General features: G+C 37.9%; 2 protein-coding genes across 2 annotated transcripts in view; one reads left to right on the top strand and one right to left on the bottom strand.

The window, feature by feature from the left end:
* The window catches only part of LOC106660909 (anosmin-1), a 38548-nt gene that overhangs the window by 3774 nt on the left and 16039 nt on the right, over positions 1-18735 (bottom strand). The window contains exons 2-6 of the mRNA XM_014383945.2: positions 6228-6408; positions 5843-6163; positions 5134-5348; positions 379-526; positions 133-311 (exon numbers count right to left, since the gene is read on the bottom strand). Coding sequence (XP_014239431.1) covers positions 133-311; positions 379-526; positions 5134-5348; positions 5843-6163; positions 6228-6408 — 1044 coding nt within the window. The remainder of the gene's footprint in view (positions 1-132; positions 312-378; positions 527-5133; positions 5349-5842; positions 6164-6227; positions 6409-18735) is intronic.
* LOC106660912 (prothoracicotropic hormone) lies at positions 4456-5122 on the top strand. The gene has a single exon (XM_014383947.2). It carries the CDS (start codon positions 4724-4726, stop codon positions 5078-5080), a length of 357 nt encoding a protein of 118 aa, XP_014239433.1. The 5' UTR covers positions 4456-4723; the 3' UTR covers positions 5081-5122.

Below are 18735 nucleotides of genomic sequence, written 5' to 3'. Positions count from 1 at the left end.
AAATAAATTGAGTGGCGTCCATCAAATTGGCAGCTAACAACAATTAATGTACATAATTTTTTACCAAAACTATTCTTTAATTTTTGGTAAATTACCAATAAAAATTATAATTTAATAGTTATTAATGTTTACCTGGACTATCTGAATTGTACGACTGTCATATCGATCTTTCTTCCACGACACTGCATATTTTGAGTTATCTCGAGCTTTCCAAGATATTTTGACATTCGCCTTTGCATTTTTATTCTGTTTAACCTTTCCAACTCTTAGAACCAGAGTGTTTTTATACGAAAGCAAATTTGTCGAGCTAACTGTAAAATACAATAATTGTTTAAAATATAGCAATATTGTCGTATTTTTTACTGAAAGGCATTTTACCATTTTTCAATAATTCTCCAATATTCTTCACAAACAACTTCCCTTTTCCGCTGTTTAACTCCTTTTTCCCACATTTGGCATGTGCCATGACTTGAAGTAAATATGACAATTTGGGATCGAGATTTTTTATCTTAACATTGGTTCTCTCCTAAAATAAATTAGTGAAATTGAGAACAATAATAATTTAAAGTAATAACCATGAAAAAATACAACAATGGCTGAAAACATACACATAAAAATTATTGATTTAAAGTAATTTATGAGGTATTTCTTACAAAATCTCATAGGAAAGGGATTCAATGTTAAATTTAAAGCATTTAACACTTCTTCATAGTACAAAAGTGTTTTAATAACTCTTAACAAACAACTCCTACAATGTTGAATATATTTTTTATTTTGATTATGTATTTTAAAGGTATACTTGTGGGAACTTAAAAGGCATAACTGGATCCCTATATTGGAATTTTTGTTTCTATTTAAGATTTCAGACATTTTCTCCAATTCTGTCGATCTAGAATTTTTTAATTTTTCCTGTCATATAATTCCTGCATCACCAGGGGTGTTACTAATTCATTTTGCATTGAAAGGAAAAATCCACCCTTATATTTTAGAAGTAAAGTTCCCACTTTAGACAATACTTTTTTAGGTTTACTAGGTCGATAATATGAAAGAGGACAGATTGACTATTTTTGTGTTTCAATTGAGGTTTTCTTGCATAATCTGACTATCTCAGAAAAAATTATGTTTCACGACTGCACCCAAGGTTTTGGAAATAGGGGTCTCAAATTGGATGCTGATTATTGAATTATTTTGTGTCAGCGTATTTACATCTTTACTCCTGAAATTCTATTTTCCCCCCTCATGTTTCCTAATGTATTTTTCTTTTTATAAATAATCAAAAACGTTTCAAATTTGCAAAAGTGTGCAGAATAAAATTTAAATTATTGTACATGATCACCATGGTGGTAACTGTTAGCAAAAAAGAATATGCAATACAAATTTGGCCTCTAATCATAACAGGATCTAATGCAAGAATGATAAGCACTACATGAGCAGATTAAGAGAAAATGACAAAAAAAAAAAAAAACGGTGAGAGAATAAAAGAAGTATAACAAGTTTAACAAAGAAAATTGGTTTTCTCTGGAGTGAAATTATAAATAAATTTTAAGGCAAAAATGAATAGCCATTGAGGAGATGATAGGCAATCTGTATTACTGAGTTTTTTTTTTTTTTTTTTTTTTTTTTTTAATTAATTAATAAGGACGGAGATTTGTCAGGATTTAAAACAATGCCATTATTACTTGACCATTGATTGAGAGAATGAAGATGATGGTTGAGGAGAGAGTCTCAGAGATGTTGCTTGTAGGATATTGAATGTAAAGCAGATGATAAATAAAATTTGGAGAAATTAAGAACTAGTGAAAGATCATTTAGAACCATAGAAAATAGAAAAGCTCCAAGAACAGAGCCTTGTGGTACACCAGATGAAATTGAGAGATATATCATTTTAGTGCAAAAAAATAGCTCAATATTCTTTCAGGAATTTGCTCGGTGTTCATCTGCAAGTTGATGAACTCATGATCTCATACTTATTGGGACAGTCTTCGGACAATTGGCGCGTGAGGACAAAACCAATAAGTGACCCATTGCCAGTTGAGCATGGATCCTTCAGGTTTAGTATGATGGCATAATATACATTTTGAGTCATGATGGTGCAAAGTTATACCATACCCCAAAGTGTGTCAACTATGCAAACATATAGTTTACAGTTGTATGTTCACGTTGCATTAAGGTACACATTAGAATGAAAAGGTTACCTAAATCATAATAGTTGGCCTATGGCCGCTTGATTAAACTTTTATTTTGATTTCTTTTTTAACCCATGTAACAGATTGAAGATGCATCTGCATGTTATATCAATGCGTACAGTTGTAAATATTTAACCAAAATTTGGATATTTAAAAAAAAATTTAAATAAGCATTAATAAAATTCTATTCCAAGATAATCTCCAATCACTTTGGCCTGACGATTCTTATTGATTTTGCATTTCTGGGTCAGGCGTTTTGTCATTTTCATTGGTCTGTCTGAAAAATCTTCATTTTCATCTTCATGCCTAAATGCATAATCAATGAGAAACTCAGTCCAGAACGATCGGGGATGTCCCCTCTAAAGTTTTCTCATCCCCCAGATCTAAACATATTACCTAACAAAAAAAAAAAAAAATACATTACCTAAAAAAATAAAATTTCACTTCACTAAATATGTATAATTACTATGCTACATCTCAACCCTGTATATACTTTACAATTTTAAGCTCAAAACTTAAAAAATAATAATTGTAAAATAAATAACAAAAATGCAAATTTGGTTAGAATTGTTAAACAGATAATTGTGTTTTTATATATATATTTTTTTTTCAAGTAATTTTCTTTGGGATATTTTTGTCTTGAAATATGATGATCATCTAAGCGTCAAAAGAGGGAAGATAATGGATCAACCACAATGGGATTGGTTTTCTCTTTTGCCACCTTCACGAGGCTTTTGTCTAACATCAGCTTTATAAAACCCACCCTCGGATGGAAAATTTTTCACTCACTCCTTAAACTTCGGCTATGTAAGTTCCTCTGTCTTTAAATATTGTATAAAATTCAACTGTTATTATTACTAGTTGTACTATTTGCATTCAGGAAAAAATTTTCAAAGTCATTTCGGCAGATGTAGCTAATTGAAGAATTGAACATGTTTTTCTGTATTATTCAGTTTTTGTGTTGTCTGTACCATGAAATAACAATCTTAGTTGAATTGAGGTTATGTAAACTTAAATATCTGAAGATAATTGCTAGAAATGAGGTTAAATTTCTCAAATGTGTTGTCAAAATTGGAACGTAGGTAAGGAGGTTTGTTAGCCATTAAGAATAGTCTATATGAACATGAGGTTAAGAATTTCGCTACAATTATTATCGATCGTAAAATAACTCTAAATAACTTAAGTTACATTCAATAAAAAACTAAGATTTCCAAGGCATTTAGGTTTGTTTGACAAAACGAAAAGTGAAATATTCTTTGAAGTGATGAGGATTGGGACAGGAAATGACCGTTTAATATATTTATTAGGTTACTAAAAAAATTAGTGTGAATGAAGAAAAATTAACCTTACTGTTTTTTGAGGTTTTGTGGAGGAAATCTTTTTTTTATAAATTTTAGTGTGACAATAACCAATCATACATACTTTTTTTAGCAGAAATTACTTGCGTAACCATATTTAATTTAATATCCTATAATATAGCAAATAATCATAGTGCGCTCATTTCTACATTATTAAATACAACTGAATTTGGTGGACAAATTATATCACAATTATGTTTGAAATGTTGAAATGCATTTGACCAGCGAGGTTAGACAGACTGAGATGATCAGTTAGAGTTTGATCCATAACAAAGTTTTGAATTATAAAATCAGAAAAAATATAGAAAATAAATGTGCCATGGTCGAATACAACAAGAATCAATTTTCTTAGTCCTACAATACATTTCACAATATATAATTACATATGTACATATATAATACATATATGACTTTTGTAGAAAGGTGTGAGCAATATTGTTTTTTTTTTACCATTTTAATTTTAGGAAACATATCTAAATTTTTAACTTTATAGTTATTACTATTATTATATCTGTAGCTTGTCCATTTCTAGGCAATTTAGTCTAGTTATTCTCATGGTTTTGGTCTGTCAGAAACTCAGCGTTTTGCCAACTTCAGTGCTGGGTTATGATTGAAAATGACCAAGCTGCAGCTTCATCATCCAACATAATTTTAGAAACTACTTACAATACACAAATATTAATATTTGTTGGCATGTTTATGAAATACATACATACTGCAACAGTCTCACTATTTATGGAGATTCCATTTCATCATTTGAACCTTAAATCAATAAATAACTTTTGTCCCAACCAAGTGGGTGGCTATTACTAATTACTAAAGATGATTAATTCAAGTGCAATAAAAAACTATATCAAAGATTATAGGCAGAAACACAGGCTTTATGAATCGTGTGAGTACCCTAAGCAATTTAATATTATTAAAACACAACTGTCCAAATGTGTTATGAAAAAATACATGTATGTACAGATAGTAAGCTGGAAAAGGGTTAATGTAGTTCGGTCATTACTGATCATTTCAGTCTGCATGTCGTTTTACTGTTTTGGTCCATCTGTGGAAGACACTTCAAACAATTAGAGAATTTTTTTTTGACATTTCCTCTCTTTGTAAATAGCACAGAGCCAATGGGAAAAAGGTAAATGTGAATTTTTTTGCAGGGTGGTGAGCGCTTTAGTGCTGATGGCAGCGAGCGCCCTCGCACAGAGTGACTTCATCGTCAACGGCAATGACTGCCTTGTGGTGAAGAGGTCACCAGCTGCCGAGATCAGGCCCTGCCTCTGCCCTCCCAGCAATGAGAAGCTGGTCGACCTAGGCCGAGGCCACTACCCTCGCTACCTTGTTACGCTTGTCTGCGAGCCTAACCGCTGCCACAAATCTGCATACGTCTGTTCGAGTCTGCCCTATAAGACAAGGGTGCTAAAGCGGAGGGAAGAGGATGACGACTCTCGGCCCGATGCCTCCCTGCCACAATCTCTGAGGGAAGAGTGGAAGTTCGTCCATGTGCCCGTTGTCGTCGCCTGTGTCTGTTCCCTTTGAAATTGTACCCCTTTTCTATAATTAAACGATTCCAGATTGATTTATCTACTTACGCTCCTGACTTTCATCTCTTTCGTGAAGGTGGAGCCCTTTTCCGGGCGAGTGTGGTTCCCGGCGATCCTCTCGCTCACAAAAATTGTATACTTTTGAATGGGCATCATCGAATTCGGTGCTTTCCAAGTAAGTATGCCCCAAATTTTGCCCGTCTTTGCAGCCATCTTTATCGCCTGGAAAGTCAGGTCACTCGGCTCTTCTGGCTCATGTGGATCTGCACAATAACAGAATAAATTATCTATTTCAGATTATAATAATTAGACGATGTTGAGGTGCGTCTGGAGAATCCAGACAATGTCCAATGATTGATCAAAAACTGCCACAAACCTTCACTTATTTAAATTAGGTTTAGACTTTTGTCAAGTGTTTGTAACATTGAACATACGTAAGATTTGAAAGAAACTAAAATATCGGCAAATCAATGTTTAACAATAAAAGTGTATTAGCAGAATAATTATTTACTTTTAATAAAATATTAATTGGACCTTTTATTGATTGAGATCTATTTATGACTTCAAAGGAAATTACTTTGTACATTTGATTATGCTTGATTTTTTGTAACATGAAATATAAAAATTGCATTGTTCCTTTTTCCATCGACAGTTAAAATAGATCTCGGATTGTAATTCTCTTAGTGTCTTTATGCAACATTCAGTATACTTTTCTAGTCAACTACTGTTATTAATTGACCATATTTGTGATATTTACCAAGGGAGGATCTAAACGGTTTAGACGGTTTTGAAAAACCAAAGGCGCCATGCCTGTTAACAGCAGCTACACGGAATTGGTACCAGGTGCCCAGTTTGATGGGGAATGTGGTCATCCTTCCGACAATCCCATTCTTCATGCCTTTGTTCTTGAGAGGCTCCCATTCCCGCATGAAGTAGCTGATGTACTTGCAACCGGTGTAGTGCCGTTTCTGAACATAGAAATACGTGTCGTTGTTGCTGAAACTTACCCAGTGTATAGCCACACTAAGACCCTTATCGCTCTCGATTACAGTCACATTCGTAGGGATCTCTGGTATTTCTGCAACAAATTTTTGGTTTAGGGATGTTGGTATTTTTTTGTCTTTGTCATGAACGGTTGGCACCTGGGGAAAGGTCTGGGTCTGGCTTCAGGCAGCTCATACCACATTTGTCCTCGCAGCAGATTGTGCCCTCCTCACAGGACCAGTCAGTACAGCTCGTCTTCGAGCACACATCATGCTTAGAATTTAATGTTTTATTACAAGTAAATTGGCTGCTTTGCTCCATACAACTGTATACACATGCCTGAAAAAAAATTGTTAACATGTACACTGATTATAAATGAACAATTTGTAAAATATTTACTAGTTTTGTGGTCCGCTTGACCAATTAATATCTTACAATCAATTAAGGTTTTCAGTTGAGACAAAAAAAGTCAATGGTATGAGCGGGATTCGAACTCATGATCTTCGGCTTGATACGCCGCAGCTCTACCTCTTGAGTAATCGTGACCTCGATCCAGGAATCTCAACCATACCTTTTGAATTTTCCTAATGGGAAGTTAGTGTCCAAGTGGATCGAGGTCATGATAGCTCAAGAGGTAGAGCAGCGGCGTATCAAGCCGAAGATCGTGGGTTCGAATCCTGCTCATGCCATTGACTTTTTTATCTCAACTGAAAACCTTAATTAATTTGTAAAATTAAATAATCAACCCCTTAAAAAGAAAGCATTTTTAAAGTATTTAAAGTTTCAAATTCACATTCTTTTACAAGATTTTTGGGATGTTGAAGTTGTCATAAGTTTTCATTTCTGACTATCCTGCCCTTTTTCTACTGTTTTGTTTTGCCAGGTTAATTTCCAGATTTTACCACATTCGGTCGATTTTTATTTGTTAAATATTAACAATTTCTGATTATGATAATGGTTACTAGTAAGTGGGAATTTTTGTTCCCCAAGCACTGCAGCCTCTGACTTATAGCACTTTACTAGTTCCTTAGTTCAATGCAATCAACTCAACCCTTCTCCTGAGAAATATTAGGTCATTGACTCTCATTGCTACAATTCATTTTCCTGGTTTTATTTCTACCACAGGTAAACGACTAGGTTATGTCTCCATTGAGTGTCTGCTTCACATTCAAAGGTGGCATGGCTGTTTTTTCCTCCTTATTGCATAACCCAAGTATGGAGTCATCATTGAATATACCTACATTATGTAGATGTTTTCTTAGACTCCATGACTGGTAGTCTATCACTCCTTTGAGTTCGGCCCCTCTAGCAGTGGCAGTGAGTTTGCCAGTGGTGAGGGTTGTTTTAACATAATCACTCTGTCTAGCACCTGGATAAACTCCTCTTCTTGTTTTCCTTTCATAAGCCTTCAACCTTGTATAGAATGAGACCCCATTCAGCTCAATTTTGTTTTTCTTATCCGACTCCTGCTGTACTAAATTAGTACCTAAATTGTAATCCATGCAGTTTAAACAACAGCCTCATTCTTTCACTATAGCTGGTGTGATGATAATGATGATGGCGGATACTGAAAGGGGCTTTGTTCCCCCAGCACTGCAACCGTCTGGCTGTACTTCCCTAGTTCAGTGCTATCGACTCAATCCTCTCCTAAGGAGTTCTAGTTCGTGTACTGTTGTTGCTGCAATTCATTTTCCTGGGTTTTCTTTGAAGCCCAGATTATGTCTCCATTGAAAAGTTACTTCACATTTGAAGATGACATGGGTGACTGTTTCTTCCTACTCAATGCATAACTCATTGCATTGTATGGGGTGAACATTGAATACACCCATGTTGTGTTTTCTCAGCTGCCAGACACCGGTAGTTCTACTATTATCTGACGTTAGTCCTCTCTAGTTGTAGCAATTAGTTTGTCAGTTTTGGTGAGTTGTTTTAACAATAGCTTACTGTGTCTACCACTATAATCTGCTGTTCCTGTCCATTTCAATAATGTTTTTATTTAACGTCACATTCTTAATGGGTTATTTAAGAGCACCTACCGCCGCTCCTTCTCTTTATCCTTGTCTTTTTGGTTTCACTTTGTGATGAAGGATTATGTGTTTGTTTTCGTTGTAATAAGAATAGGTCCCGGGCCTATGTATGGTCTTCCAGATCTTCCTAAGACCAATGTGTCTTCCTTTTCTTTACCCATAATTTCTTTGGGTCCCACTACCCAAAATATCATCACGTTATCGTGTTTCCCCAGGTTTTCTAAGCATTCAATGACTAGTTTTGGTGTGATTTTTTAAAAATACCAATGCTTTAATAGCTGCTTGGTTATCCGATTTTAGGAGGATTTTTTGCCAGTGTGCCATATTTTAAGATTTTCTCAGGCATATGAATTGTTGTTTTCGTGGTAATTGTTTTATAGTTAATTTTACAAAAAGGACCTGATTAAATAAAAATCAAAACGAGCCCACCACTGAAGACATACCCGCGAGAATAAGCGTACCAGGATGGCCCGAATCGATCCAGTAATACTTTTTTGAAGCGGTTCATGTTCTTTCAGATTTTTGGGGTCGACAGATGGTGCCAAAACCTTTTTTTGTACTTCTATTTTTTGTAGTTTTTCTTTAGAGCAACTACATACAATTAAAGCCTCAGTTTTTATATCCCTACCTGTTGAATGTTGCTGTTTCCAACACTGAAATATTATAATGTGATTAATGCAAAAACTGAATCTGACTAATGCCGTGTGAAAAAGATTTTGTAAGCGATGTAGAGCGGGTTAATGCAGTACTTAAAAGCCATATTCAACCTTAATTAACATCAAACGACTTAAACTGAGCGAAAGTCATTGTCGGTTTTGTTTCCTCGGCTGCGTAATGACTAATGAGTACAAATTGAGAAAACAATTTTCCAAGTCGGACAATGGTATCTCGTGTGAACTTTTGCCACGAAGAGTCGGGAAGACGGATCGGCAAACAGCGATGTGAATGTGTTCGTAATTGAAAAGGCGAGGGATCGGAATCTTGTCGGGAATCGTCTGAAGAACGGCTTCGAGGGAACGGAAGTGTTTTATAAAAAGCTCAGCGCCGCCGTCGGAAAGCTGTTCCCAGTAATGAAGTAGGCGGGTTGCGGACGTAAAAACTCCACTTTGCAATGAACGGAAAATAAGGTTTTGCCGACGGGTGTCGTGGGCCTGTACACAGCGAAACGGTGCGGGCGTCGTCAACCCCCGGCAGTCGATTATTCACAGTTGGCTTGGATTCAAATAGCAAAGAAAGGCGAGCGATTACAGGAAAATTCCTCCTGCCTCCTGAGGAAAACCAAGGTTAGAAACCTGGCGAAAACATTTCAGACACACATACGAAAATCGTTTGAAAAGTTATTTAAAAAAGAGGCACCACAAGATTTCGAAGATCCTCATCAAAACTTGAAATTTACTGTAAATTGTATGCGTTTCGAATTACAACCACGTACTCCGGCATCTGTTAAAACATTTTTATTGAGAAATCGTATTCTGCAATACTATAACACACTCAATCGGTAACATTTTTGTTATACACTCGAAGACAAAACCGGACACTCGCATTTTGCCAATCTATAATTATTTTTATTGTTAATAATTAACATGCTTTTTGCTTTTAATGTACGAAATTAATGAGATCAAAAATGCATGAGTTTTACTAAATATTTTGCCTAGTTTTTCTCTTAATAACGTATATTATACCTCCTTTGGGATCGCGAAGCGTCGAAGAAGTCTCTTTGGTATAAGCGACCGGATTTCGTTTTGTAAATGAGAATCCTATTATTCAAAAAGAGCGGTTTGAAGCTTGTGGTGGCTAACTGCAGTTACCACGGTGCCCACTGATTCTGGAAGGGTCATGCCCTCCACTCTAGAGCCACTCCGAATAGAGGCATTTCGTATATAATCAGGGGCACTGCTCCACTGACTTCAGACTCGTCTACTCGATGAGATCTCATCATGCACCTTGAGACTCTCCGCGACGAGGTCTCAACAATCACTAATGGAGCACCGACAACGACAGCAAGAGGACTCGACCTCGTCTTCTCAACACAGACGACTTAGCTACTGGCCAATTGCTGCATCGGCTACATGCTGCACCAGAGTCCCTTCAACCGCTCCAGAGTCAACCGACTCATTACTTCTACGCCCCCGGACTTCAGACAACGGCACACTCGGTCACTGACCTCGACAAAAGGCTTACTCCGTCCCGGCCTCAACCACCGACCCTATGTCAGGGCTATCAAAACTCCCAGCCACTGAAAATCTGTTCAATGCTTGTTAGAGGCGGCGAAAGATATTTTATACGCCTCTTTATCTTGTCCCATTAGTGTCGGGAGAACGTGCTGGCCGATTCATTGTGATAATTCCTACATCCTCCAACTAATGGGTCTAAAACTCGAGCTACATGCATGGTCGAGCATTAACACGAAGTTTTCTCCAAAAATGAAGCTTCCAGAAGAACTTCCTCAAAGTACCTTAGACATTTGTGCAGACAAATATCCATTATAATCAGTTCGGTACGGGCGTGGCCAGCACATACCATAACCGGCTGTTTTTGTAAATGTTGTGACACACGCATGGCACAAGAAGCAAAGGGTTCCCTACACATGCTCTCGGTCATCTGATAGCCACAAACCAAGCCGGCAATCATTTCTGAAAAGAACAGCCCCCCCATTGTTCCAAGCAAAATGATGATTAGCCAAAAGTCGCCATTATGCTCGATGACTCTCCAGTAGTGGAGAACCTGATATGGGATGTCTCGAGACTCGGCTTTTCTCACAAGCCTCTGATGTCTGTTTTAAAGCCCACCCATACTTTAACGACAGCTTGAAGTTGACTCCCTATCAAGGAATCCGTTAAATGACGGTCTAGCACTAACTGCAATAAAACGATCGTTCAGCCGTCGTACGACATTCTCTTCGATAGAGACTTCCAGTGGTCCTAAACCGTTGCTGACCGTGGATGGTAGAGCGCAACATACCCAGGGCTATATAACGGACGCTACATCCGTCGTGCAGAGTTGTGCATTTTTCGACCTTAGGAAAAATGCAGCATGTGCTTAAATGGACTATCAAGTCATTTCTATCTAGCCATGACAATAGTCGAAGGATATAATAAAATGTTAGGGGCCAGTTCTCATTATGAGGTGAGAGTTAGCCTCAAATCTTCAGATGGACGTAATTTCATAAGGAGACGCTCAGGAGAAAGGTACAGCCCATGCTGTACGGTTCTTCATATGGCATTCCATGGTGGGACAATGATGTTCTGGGATGGCATTTCCTTAGACGACTGCACCGAATGGGTTGTTGTGCGAGGATGATATCTAACTTCATAAAGGTACTTGCAAGACAAAAGGACATGTAGTGCCATTTGCCTTCCACATCGGTGACTGATTCTTGCTAAGGCAAGGCACCATAGAGCACAAATTGTGGATGACTATCTGAACGAGGTTGGAATTGAGTGTTTGGTGTGACCAGCTCGAAGTCTAGATTTAAACGCAATCGAACAAATTTGGGACCATCTTAAGCGACGAGTACGACGGCGAAACCCAGGTCGCAAGACCCTAGAAGAGTTGGAAACGCCTATCCTTGATGAAAGGGAAAGAATTCCTCAGACTTCTTAGAAATCTTTTCCAAGGTATACAGAGGGGTTTAACAGACTTTCGTGCCAGAGGTGGAATACTCGGTATTAAAGAGGACAAAAAGATTTTTTTGTTGTAATTTTTATTTGACTTTGAATTATTTGAACTCATAATTGTAATTGGTAATTATAAGGGTGGTTCGTTTATTTTGTCCATTAGAGTATTTGAACGCAAGCTTAAAAATCCCCAAAATTCAAAGGTTGAACTGTTTTGTCATGTCGTGCGACATTTGAAGGAACGCTCAAAGTTTTAATTGTATAACATTTGTATACTTTGATTGTTTTTGACGAGAACGGCAGATGCCCTTAAGAACTAGCACCCAGTGTAACCTTTTTTTAACTAAGTCGTCTAGAACTGACGTGCAGTGGATGTTGATGGTCTGCGGAGGTAGTGAATTTTGAATTATCCCTCCTTTTTGCCATTTTTCAAATGTCGTTTAATCGGATTGGATTCCCGACGACAAATGAAATGGCCACGGAGAGCTTTCGTGAAGTATACTTCATTTTAAATCATTAAATTCACTAATTTCGTGGTCCACTTGACCAATTAATATATTACAATTAATTAAGGTTTTTAGTTGAGATAAAAAAGTCAATGGCACGAGCGGGATTCGAACCCACGATCTTCGGCTAGATACGCCGCTGCTCTACCACTTGAAAATGGCAAAAAGGAGGGAAAATACAAAAGGTGCGGTTGAGATGGGAAGTTAGTGTCCGAGTGGATCGAGGTCACGATAGCTCAAGTGGTAGAGCAGCGGCGCATCTAACCGAAGATCGTGGGTTCGAATCCCGCTCGTGCCATTAACTTTTTTATCTCAACTAAAAACCTTAATTAATTGTTATTTCTGTTATTTTTGGTAAGAAACCCACTTACATCCTAAGTAAAGCTCACGACATCACTGTCACCGTCGAAAACTAACAAACTAAATTGTTATATCTGTTATCACAATGATTTGTCTACATCAACTACCGACCCTTTCTAAAATATTTTAAATAAATGATTGGAGAGATATTTCTTGTGAAATTTTATTGTATTAGAACTATTCTCCGAGTTGAAACAAGTCTAGGAAGGCAGCCTATTTCATTCCACTCTCGCACGAGGCTGTATTTTGAATTAATAATTACCCTGGGCCCTGCTGGACTGGAAAGTTATCCCTCTTTGCCCGACCCTCGAAAAGAATGAGTTTCCTTGCCTGCAGCCTGTATCACGCTTCGCCCATTAACACTCCATCCCATTATTAGAAACGTTATTAACAAGATCTTTCATCCATTTTTTACTCCTCATCTATACTCAAAAAGGTTAGTCGTACACCATGGGATTAAAGATCGATGTACAAAATAATATGTGGTGTTTAGTGACCGTTACTTGATGATTATTTGGAGGTCGGGAGATGCGGCCTGGTGTGACGTAGGTTTTAGAAAAACATTTTCTTAATCGTGCCAACGTTTCTATAGTGGGCACTCTCAACACGACAGACAAGAATGACACATCTACACGGAAAACCAACACTTTTAGCCCTGAAGATGATCTCAATAAAGATCGAACGTTGGCACAATAAAGAAAATATTTTCTAAAACCTACGTCACACGACCTCCAAACAATCTACAAAATAATGAGCGTAAAAGGTTACTTTGGAACGTGCGATCTGATATATCTTGTCTTTATATCGAGTGGGAGAGTCTCAAAAAATCACTACTGAGATCTGTTTCAACGAATTTTCCGTACACGCTCCATTCGCATCAGTTAACCTAGAAAACACTTACAAAATCTCAACAGACTACAAAGCAGAAGAAGAATTCAAGTGGAAATAAGATAAAATGATACGAAAGGCTCTAAAACAAATGAAGGATTAACCAAACAGCTATTAAAAGCATTAGCATATAAAAAAATCACATAAAATTGAGTTAGTTAATGCATCCAAGATAGTGCCCCCCCCCAAAAAAAAAACCAGGGGAACACAACAACCTGATGATATCTTCGTGGCAGGACACAGAGGACTTTTGGATGACGAAAAGGCGGATACACTGGCCTTGGAAGGATCTGCAAGACCATATATACGTCCTGAAACTATTTCTAACCTACAAAAACAAACAGAATCTTTCATCACAGAACGGAACCAAAAAAGACAAAATTAGAAGTGGACAACTGAAGTGGTGCTAGATGCTCTCAAATGAAACATTAATATTGTGACGTTAAATTAAACACACCATTAAAACGGACAGGGACAGAAGCTGGTAGTGGTAGACACAGTAAGCTTTTTTTTAAACAATGCTCACCAAAACTGACAAATTAATTGCTACAACTAGAGAGGGCTATACCCTTTCAGTATCCTCCATCAACATATCATCACAATCAGTTATAGTGAAAGAATGAAGCTATTGTGTAGACTGCGTCAATTACAATTTAATACTAAATTCGTACAACAAGAGTAGGCGAACAAAAACAAAGTTGAGCTGAACGGGTCTCGTTACGGCTTACGAAGGGAAGATTCAACCAATGAAATCATTGAAACAACGACAGTGAATAATTACAACACATACAAGTTCAATGTTATTAATTTGGTGTTTTATAGAGAATGAATTTCGGAGATTCGGAATTGTTAGGTAAAGGTAAGGTTCATGATATTAACCGATGGTTTGTTTGAAATGAATTAGTTATTACACCTGAAGGAATAGGTAAGAAAAATGCAACAAGGGATATTCGTCCTTGCAAAAGAAGATCTGCGGATCACCATGATGTGGCAAGCGGTAGAATCCACAAATACTCTCGTATTTCTATATAGACATAGACAAGGCATGAAGAAGGTAGAAAAGAGTAGTGACTGGTCCCGCATGAAGTCACGCACAAAGACAACAACAACTTGTGGATCATATCAGATATTTTACCATAAGATAGTCGTGTACAATGAAAAATGGGGTCATATGTCCACTGGCAAAATAATTTTTTTCATATTACTAATATCCGAGTACAATCGCGATCAATCGGGTTTTCCAGTTGCTAAAGGGCCAGACTGGAAAGGAATCCATGCTATGGTTTTTGGAATAAGCCGTGTACACCGCCGGGCTTTATGCGATCTGGCACGCCTTGGACTCGTGCGATCCGGGAGAACTCATCCTACTTCGAGTAAAGAGCGATCCCTGAGTGGACCCTAAGGGACAAATTCTCGGTGGACCCTCTCGACTTTCTCTTTTTTAGAGAGATACGCTGAGTAAGAGCGCACATCAGTGGTTGTCTGGATACTTGGACACGTCGGGCTGAAAGGCAATGAACGTGCAGACCAGACGGCGAAAGCCTATCGCGGTCCGACCCGCTGACGCTAAACGAGTAAAGAATATGGTAGAGAAAAGGTTGCAGCGTCAGTGGGCTGGGTCGTCCGAGCAGCTTTAAGCATCAAGAGGTCATCAGATTGATAGGCGGTCCACGGAGAACCTAAACCGAACGAGAATGATTACCCTAACCCGACTTAGAACTGGCCATTCGCGGTTGACATAAAGGAAACTTACTTTTGGGCCAAAGCCCGTTTATGTGCCCCGTATGTAGAGAATATACACATAATTGAAGTATGCCATTCCTTGGCTGCAAGAGTGGTGATGGCGGAATATTGGGTACTCTATTGGCCCTCAATAAGGTTAATTAGGTTAGTTATATAGTACGTGTAAAGGGTGGTTGAGGAATATCGAGTAAACCTTAATTAAGTGATATGCAAGCGGGAAAGAATGTATTTAAGAATGAATGAGAGTGTGAATGGGTTTGGATCTAGGAAATGAATGGGTTGGGTGCTGACCTGTTGACAAACCCGGAGCCCAACCTCCGTGGCTGGTCGGATAAGGCCGAGGTCTGACCCCGGCCTGCCGACAGCCGCGGTGGGTAATTGTCGAGGCCTGACGGTAATTCATTGTAAATTTCAAAGATGTATCGCAGGTGGGCTGCGAGAAGTGATAGGCAAACTCCATACATTATCTATATATGCGCATATATGGGCTTATGTTAATCCTATCCAATAAGCTCTTCACGAGTTTATTTTTATGGATGTTTTATGAATTTGAACTCTCCTACGGAGAAATTACCCCAGGTTTGGTTAACCTTAAAAGAGTTCCAGTGAGATATCTCTCAGTTTCACACACTCACTGTTGGTTCTTCATGGATCGAATTATCCCTCACACACCATATATACCAGTCATCGCTTCGCCAAATCCGTCTCGTATTTTGGTCTAATTAGTTAAAGCTTCAAGGGAAAAATTAAACTTTTTACCCTTCGCCGGGGTAAGGGTTTTTACATGTTGATTTTGGACGGCTAGTTTATGTATACATCTTATCACAATTAATAAAATAATAAGCACAGACCGCATAACTTAACCATCTGGCTTTGTCGGTTATGATCACTGCTACACACTAGTGCGTGTACACGGAATTAGAAGAGATGTGATGCCTTTGGACGATAATAACAATAAAAAGGTGTAAAAAAAAAAGGCATTACCTTGATCTTTATCGGATTAACAACCCAGGCGTTACGCGGGCCTGTGAAGAGACGTCGAGAATAAAAATATAACTGACAGTAATCTCGCAATATATTTACCAACGAGATTTATTCAATACGTGGGCAGTAAGTCCGATGCCGACAAGGCTCTCCCCCCCCCCTATCAAAGGCGATTTCAGTTAGAAAAAGCGGCTTCCTTAATTAAAAAGACGGAGGATTCTTCTATGAATTTAAAAAGGCTAATTTATTCCTTGTACCCGATAGAAAAACCGCCAATAAAGGAGGAAACGTGACCCGCCGGCATGTCCTGATTATCATCAATACTTAAAAGTTTGCTAACCTCATAGAACGTACGCCACGATTTTTGGTTTATACGTGTTAAAATCTTGAGCCTCTTCGAGTAAAATATTCATTCAGACATCAAATTTTATTTGTAGTGGATAGTTGCCTAGGAGTTTGAAAGTGAAAAAATGTTTTAACCGTGAGGCGTAACCACATGGTACCACCGTGACACTTCATTCAAAGTGAAGTCAAACACTTTAAACCGGTTGCTGGCCAACTTTGAATTACAGATTACTGACGATTTAACAAGAGTTAATTTTTTGGAGCCTCTTTAGACCAATTTTCTTACATTTTTATACCGAAAAACCTATTTCCAGCAGAAGATTTCGAAGACGATTATTCGGTTATTTTATATTCAATCACTTGAATGGGAACAAATTCTTTGAATATAAAAAATTTTTGAATGAGAAGAGAACAATGTTTGTAAATCCCAGGCCCTGAAGATGATCTCAATAAAGATCGAAACGTTGGCACGATAAAGAAAATGTTTTTCTGAAGCCTACGTCACACCAGACCGCATCTCACGATCTCCGAAAATCATTGACTAACGGTCACTAAACACCACACATTTCGAAGACGGTTGAATCGAAGTTAGTACCAACTCCATGCGTTTTTATGTTGTTTAAATTTTGAATTGTTTAAACATTCGTATGCCGACTTAATTAATTCATTTTGGAAACGGCAAGTGCTCAATATTCATGTTTAACATTTCGGTTTTTTCGTTGTGTGTCGTTCGGTCAGATTGATCTCGAAAAGATTTTATTGAACGAGTAAAGTGATATGAACGCGCTACATTCCTGTCTGTGTCGAACCGATAACTCACACACGCACAAAAAAAAGGTTCCCAAGTCTGTCGAATCGTTTTGGCTTTATTGTCGGGAAACGACGAGAGTCGGGACAGTCAAAAATGTCGCACCCTGTTTTTATTATGTTTATTTTCAAAACCGGTATGTGCGCGCTGGACGAGACAAAACGAAGTGGCCTCTACTTCCCATGAGCAATAAATAAGTCGTTTGAACAAGTCCGTTTCGTAACAAAGAGTAAAAGTGCAGTAAAAAGATTATTCAGGAGTAGGAGATGGAAGGAGAGCGCACACAGTTAGAAAGAGACGAGACACGGGCGAAGATACTTAAATATACGACCACAACACCCTTATTGGCCTGTCCCAAATAAATTATTTCCTTTCGCGTCGGATTTTATTTTCTCTTTATTTTTATATCTGTACTGACCGCCCCGAGAGGAAAATGCACTTACGCCCACCGCGCTCGAGAAGCGTTAACACGACGTCGCAAAATAAAGGGGTCGAAATCAGCCGATTCATATAATGGTTTAACCGAGACAAAAACGTTTTCTCATTTGAAATAATCAAAAAACCCAAAATGAGATTTAAAAAACCGAAACGTTTTCAGGAACAGAACGACAATCTGAAGACAAAATACAGAATCGTCCTAATCATTCAATCTTTTGCTTCCTTAATACCAAAGCTAACAAGCACACAGATGCCATAAAAATCGAAATCATAGGTCCACAAAGGCAACAAACTAGATATACTACAAACTAGTAAACAAAAGATAAAAATGACTATAATGCCAAAACAAAATGACACCACAAAAACATATGGGAAAAACGTACAAACAGTGCAGTCTTCTTAACAAAATAAGCATGTCAAGTTAATCTAAGGGCGAAGGCAGCTGGAACCATAAGGGAAATAATATAGGACACTCGAAAATTCTAATTTACTGAGTAAGGTCAACAACCAACTACTGGGTGTAAGCGACAAAAAGGTTAAAACACCTTTAGGGAAAAAGTATTTTCAGGTAGTTACTCCCTGTGACTAACTATAGGTCTGATGATGACCATCGTAGCCTAGACTGCTTCACCGATGGCTCACTCATTAAGGATATACCTAAATTAGGGATCAGCATCTCCTCTCCTCTTGGTAATAACACCTCGGTCTTTCAGGCAGAGGTCTGTGCCATTAATGTTTGCTGTAGAACACTTATGGATAACAAGATTAAGGGAAAAGATATTAAAATTTTTTCCGACAGTCAGGCCAGTCTAAAATCATTACAAAAAGAACTGTCAACATCTAGACTGGTAGAGGAAACCGTTGAACTCATTAATAGGACTATCACCAGGTATGAGAATAGGGTAACCCTCATATGGATACCTGCTCATAAGGGGCACTATGGCAATGAG

The sequence above is a fragment of the Cimex lectularius genome, unplaced genomic scaffold (genome assembly GCF_000648675.2).
Source record: "Cimex lectularius strain Harlan isolate CLEC.00 unplaced genomic scaffold, Clec_2.1 scaffold24, whole genome shotgun sequence".
Lineage (NCBI taxonomy): Eukaryota > Metazoa > Arthropoda > Insecta > Hemiptera > Cimicidae > Cimex > Cimex lectularius.
Note: the sequence above shows the minus strand (reverse complement) of the source record. Positions and strands in the feature narration are given on the sequence as shown.